Source organism: Nicotiana attenuata, chromosome 8 (genome assembly GCF_001879085.1).
Source record: "Nicotiana attenuata strain UT chromosome 8, NIATTr2, whole genome shotgun sequence".
Taxonomy (NCBI): Eukaryota; Viridiplantae; Streptophyta; class Magnoliopsida; order Solanales; family Solanaceae; genus Nicotiana; species Nicotiana attenuata.
In genome coordinates this window covers 15183135-15189557 of record NC_031996.1, presented here as the reverse complement: position 1 = coordinate 15189557, position 6423 = coordinate 15183135, and the positions used below count along the sequence as shown (strand labels likewise).

General features: G+C 38.8%; 1 protein-coding gene across 1 annotated transcript; it reads right to left on the bottom strand.

Moving 5' to 3' along the window:
- Positions 2411 to 2878, bottom strand: LOC109231515. Its single transcript, XM_019397176.1, has one exon. The coding sequence runs from the start codon at positions 2876 to 2878 to the stop codon at positions 2411 to 2413; it is 468 nt and encodes a 155-aa protein (XP_019252721.1).

The window sequence follows — 6423 nt, the reverse complement described above, 5'->3', positions numbered from 1 at the left end:
TCCCCTGGTTTTCATTCCTTCGCTTGGGTCTCCTATAATAAACTTTTGAGGATATTCTGGTTCACTTCTCCATTCATTTGGACGTTTTCCACTTGTGAGTAATTGACTCCTTCTGTGATTCTGATTGACTGTTGCTAATCTCATTAGTTGACTCTGTGACACCATCAGGCCTGTTAGTCGACTCTTGAGATTTGCTTGACTTGGGAGTTTCTTGAATTTGATCTTCATCACCAGCAATAATTCCTTTGTCGGCCATAGTGTTATTTTCATCAAATATAACATGTACTGATTCTTCTACAGATAGAGTGCATTTATTATAAACCTTAAAAGATCTACTATTTACGGAATAACCTAGAAAATACCTTCATCACTTCTTGGATCAAATTTTACAAGATTGTCCTTACCATTATTATGGACGAAACACTTGCTCCCGAACGGGTGGAAATAACTTATATTGGATCGTTTACCTTTCCATAGTTCATATGGAGTTTTCTTCAGGATAGGTCTTATTAGACATCTGTTGGGAATGTGACAAGCTGTGCTTACTCCTTCTGCCTAAAAATGATTTGGCAAGGAATATTCTAGTATCATAGTTCTCGCCATATCTTACAGAGTTCTATTTTTCTGCTCAACTACTCCATTCTGTTGAGGTGATCTTGGAGCTGAGAAATTGTGGGTGTATCCTTGATCATTGCAGAAGTCTTCGAATGCTCTTCTTTCAAATTCTCTTCCATGATCGCTTTGAATGGTTGTAATAAGATACCCTTTTTCTCTTTCAACTCTTTTACAGAAGATCTCAAAGTTTTTCAAAGCTTCATCTTTGTAAGATAGAAAAATCACCCATGTAAATCGTGAGTAGTCATCAAAAATAACAAAAGCATATCATTTTCCTCCTATGCTAGCAGTTCTAGTGGGTCCAAACAAGTCCATATGAAGATATTGCAAAGGCTTTGATGTAGACACAATGTCTTTGTTTTTGAAAGAGTTTCTGGTTTGTTTACGAATTTGACATGCATCACATATATGATTTCTAGAAAAATTGAGTTTAGGGAGACCAATAACTATATCATGCTTGGAGAGTTTCTCTAAAAGATGCATGCTTGCATGACCAAGTTTCTTATGCCATAACCATGGATCATCAGATATGGATGTTAAACAAATATGACCATCTAGATTTTCAAAACCATCAAGAATATAAACATTTCTATATCTGTTTCCTGGAGGATTGTTTTACCTATTTCATCTTATAGCACATCCTGTTTTCTTGAACTTTACTTCATACCCTGAGTCGCATAGCTGACTTATACTCAGAAGATTGTAGTTGAGTCCATCTACAAGATAAACTACAGTAATATTACTGTTGTTATTGAATGGAACTGTGCCAATGCCGACTTATTTTCCTTTTGAGTCATCACCAAATTTAACATTTTCTCCGTCTATCTTTGTGACTTCTTTGAACAGGTTTTTTTCACCTGTCATGTGACTGGAACACGCCTATCTAAGTACCATTTTCCTTTGCGGCTCTTTTAGTGGTGTTCTTGCAAAACATAATTATCACTTCCTTTTAGGTACTGAAGCTTGCTTGGGTCCTTTTTGGTTAGTATTACTAAGATCAAGGTTGTTTTGGGGTTTACAAATCCACCCCGAAATATTAGATTTACGAAATCGACAAAAGGAATATTTATGTCCACTTTTATTACAGAAGTGACACATAGGTCCTGATCCATTCTTGGATCTTCCATTTGTGTTAATACTAGTGGAACTATTGAGTTGCATTTGCAATTCCTGAAACTCATCTTGAAGTACCTCTTTTTCAATTTCGCATACTTCAAGGTTAAGTTCCCGGTCTTTCTTTTCTCTGTTAATTCTCTTTAGTTCATTCATCATTTTTTGAGACTCTTTTAGAGTAAGGTCAAGAATTTCTTGCAATTCATTACATCTTTCACAATTGTAAGATCTTACCTCGCTTGTTTCACCTCGTGCCATGAAATAGTTCTCATTATTGTCTTTGCATTCATTTTCTGATGCATCTTCATCTGTCCAGCACCCTGAGAGTTTGTTCATGTCGTTTTCCAGGATTGCCATGAAGCATAGATTTGCTATCTCTTCATGTTCTGAACTGTCTTCATCACTCCAGTTTCCAAATGATTTGTTCTTGTTAAATCCTCTGGAAACCTTTCTTTTAAGATCTGGGCATTCAGCTTGAATATGCCCATATCTTCCACACTCATAGCATTTTCTGTCATTTTTATCTTGTTCATTATATTGCCTGGTTTGTCTGGGTGTTATCCAACCTCTTCTTGTGTTTCTGTATCTCCTCATTTGACCATCCATGTACCATGGCAAGCTCTTCTTTAAGAGCTTCAGGGTCGTCATCAATATCATTGTCTGTCCTTTTAGTTGTAGCTTTCTAGGCGACTGTTTTCTTCTTTTCTTCCAGGCTTGTTTTCTTGAGGTGAGTTTTCTTGAATGCTATAATGTCTCCTCGAAGCTCATCGTAAGAAAGTTTATTCGGATCTTGTGATTCAAGTGCAACTACCTTTGTCTGCCAAGTGGTAGGTAGACTTCTCAGAATTTTCTGAACTTGATCACCACTTGAATATGGTCTACCAAAAGCTTTTAGATCGCTAACAATTTTGCTGAACTTCACAAACATTTCTTCAATGGATTCTCCTTCTTTTATTTGAAAAAGTTCGTAGTCATGAACCAACATGTTGATGTGGGTCTCCTTCACTTTACTGGTTCCTTCATAAGTAACTTCCAATTTATCCCACATTTCTTTCGGTGTATCACAACTAGAGATTTTCTCATATTCCTCTCCACTTATAGCATTATATAGTAAGTTTCTTGTTTTAGCATTGACTTGAACAACTGCCATTTGTTCATTTGTGTATTCATCTATATCTTATGGATCAGCAGGTGGTTGAGCAGTTATTGGTAGTGGATAGTTCCCCTTTTTGATAACTCGCCAAACTTTGACGTCATAGGACTTTGCATATATTTCCATACACACTTTCCAGTGAGAAAAGTGTTTTCTATTGAAATACGGTGGCCTGACTTGCGATGTTCCTTCTTGAAAGAATGCTCCAACAATAACTTGATTTGCCATGATCTTTTCTCACAAGTTGTTAAGCAAAAAGTGTGAGACTAGCTCCAATACCAATTGAAAGTACAGGGGGGAGGGTGAATTGCTTATTTTTAAAAACTTTTATAAGTAGTTGACTAGTTTACCAATTAGTCGACTTGAAATAAGAACATGATAAAAATAAATACGGAAATAAAATGCAGAAAATAGAGACACCCGAATTTTTATATTGGTTCGGATTCAATGTGAATCCTAGTCCAGTCCCCTTGGGTTGCAAGGGTGTTCTCTTTTAGTGGTCGATGTTTCTTGAGTACAGAATGAATGGTGTAGCTTTGCACCAACAGCTTAGTCTTTATGTCTTTTTTCCTTTCTTGATGCAATGCCTCACCAGTATTTATCTCTTTTTCTTCTCTCACTAATTACACAGCAGATCTAAAGGAACTACAATGCTTGCTTGGAGTAGAATAAAAAAAGGGTAGATGATTCGATCAAAGTATGTGTTGTCATGTCAGGAGCATCTGTATATATACTTTTCATGAGGCCTTGAAGAATCTTGAGAGATTGCAAACCCAAGGGAGTTGATCCTTGAAAGGAATCATAAATTGATTCTTTCCAAGAATAAGGTCAAGTTCAAGTTGATCTTCCTTGATTAATGGTTTTGACAAGCTTTCCATCCACTAGGCATATCCGCTAGATCCTTTGATTTCCGGCTTCATTGATTTTCAGCGATCTCGATTCCCTTTGATTTGGGACCTTCCAGTAATAGCTTCCGTCAATCTATGATTGATTTCTCTTGCCAGATTTCCGCTACTTTTTCCTTGTTGATCATAGATTCTTTTCCTTGTTAGCTTCCGTCAATCTTTGATTGATTTATTCTTGCCGGATATTCAGTGCTTCTTCCTTTTTTATCGTTGATCATTGATTATGTTCCTTGATCTATTCCTCACCAGTGCTACTTCTTTAATCCCTTTAATTTATTCCTTGTGATCCTACATCAAATGTAATATATTATTTTTCATCATTGAAACTTATAACTAACAGTTAAGGTATGGCTGAGGGCCGATAGGTGTTGTTCGAGCTGGGTCAAACTTAACCTTTCGTTAAGGTGCAACCGATGGCTGATAGGTGTTGTTTGAGCTGGGTCGAACTTAACCTTTCGTTAAGGTCTGGTCGTGGGCCGATAGGTGTTGTTCAAACTTGGTCGAACTTAAACTTTTTCTAAGGCAGTTTTGATAAATGTAAGTTTCTTACTTTTGACGTTGTTGCTCTGATTACATAATTGAAGAAAGTTACAAACATTTGGCATTGGCTGGCATCCCAGTCCTAATCCTGGTGTATCTAGTCCCTTTATTATTCGACATGGAGAGTATTGAGGATTCAGGCAATGAAAGAGAAACCGCTCCCTTCTTTGCATACTTTGACACGAAATGCCCCTTTCGTCGCCTCATTAAAAACCTCCTTGAGAAAACCCTAATGGGACAAAACTCAAGTGAGGGAAAAAGAGTACAACTTGGGGGCACTTCTTCATTTAAGAAGTTGAAGTTTTTGAGGTGGATGATGTTCCATTTGTTCGATAATTTTTTTCCTTCCATTGGTTGTAGTTAGAATGATCCCTTGTTTGATTTGGGTATAATTTTGTATGGACCATCCCATTTCGTTCCCTGCCTTTTTGTGGATCTCCACTTGCTTGGCTTTTGTCCTTGAGTACGTAGTCTCTGACTTTGAGCGTCCAAACCTTTGCCTTCTTGTTATAGTAATGTTCCGCTTGCTACTTTTGGCCGACCATCCTTATGTACACCATATCTCTTTGTTTGTCCAAAACATCGAGCTCTTGCCTTCATCATTGCTAGTGCCACTTTAATGGGAGTACATAGGTTAGGCTCTTCGACCTTGACTTGTATAACTACTTCGGTTCCGTAGACCAGATAATAGGGCGTTTCTCCTGTGCTTGTCTTCGGGGTGGTTCTATACGCCCACAATACTTCTGGAAGTATTTTCGGCCATAGTCCCTAGGCGTCTTCGAGTTTTTTCTTCATGATGTTTAATATGGACTTGTTGGAGGATTTTTCCTGCCTGTTACCCGCTCGATGATAAGGGTTTGAAAGTATCCTCTTGATACGCCATTTCTCAAGGAATTCGACGGTTTTCTTTCTCGTGAAATAGGGTCTGTTGTTGCAGTTGATCTCTTTGGGTAGGCCGAATCGGCAGATGATGTTTTTCCAAATGAAGGAGATTACCTTTTGTTCGCATATTTGGGCGAACGCTCCTGCTTTCACCCATTTAGAGAAATAGTTAGTTAAATCTAAAAGAAATCGTACATTACCTCACCCTGCTTGGAGGGGGCCCGCAATGTCCATTCCCCACTTGATGAACAGTCACGGAGAGGTGACTGAGTGGAGATGTCTGCCTGCTTGGTGAATTATTGGGGCGTATTTCCAACATTGTTTGTATTTCTTCACAAATTTTGAGGTATATTTTTTCATGGTAGACCAATAGCATCCTGCCCGTATAAGACACCTAACGAGCGCTTGATCATCGAAATGAGCGCTGCAATGGCCTTTATGAACTTCTTCAAGGACGCTGGGTTTTGTTTGGACCTAAACACTTTGCTAGAGGGCCGCCGTATATCCTCTTGTAAAAGTCGTTATGGAGGAGGTTGTATCTAGCTGCCTGCATTCTTAGTTTTATGGCTTTCTTTTTGTTGTTTGGGAGTGTGCCATCTTGCAAGTAGGTGATAATACAATTGTGCCATTCCCAAGTTAAATTTATAGATCTTACCTTAATTTTGTCCAACGACGAGTTGAGGAGGTAGACTACACTTTTATCCCCGGTTGTGATGCATTTGGTGGCTGCGGTCAATTTAGCGAGGCCGTCCGTTTCAACATTCTAGGCATGCGGGATCTAGTCTAGCTGGCATTCGTCTAACTTGGGCTGCAGCTTACGGATCTCAGTCTGATATTTTTGCAATCTTTGTTCTTTGATTCGAAAAGTCCTTGTGAATTGGTTGACTACGAGCTGTGAATCACAACGGAGCTTTAACCGCTTCGCCCTGTACTTGAGTGCTAGTCTCAATCTTGTAATAACGGCCTCATACTCAGCCTCGTTGTTAGTCATATCTGGGCATCTTATGGACTGGAAAATTATTTTACCAGAAGGGACCTCGAGTGTGAGTCCTAGTCCGGATCCAGAAGCATTGGATGCGCCATCAGTGTATAGGACCAAGAGGTCTTGTGTTTGGAGATAAGCTTGGATGTCTTCCTTTTCGACCTCAGGCATTATCTTTACGCTGAAGTCTGCGATGAAATCAGCAAGCACTTGCGACATTATCGTTGTTCGTG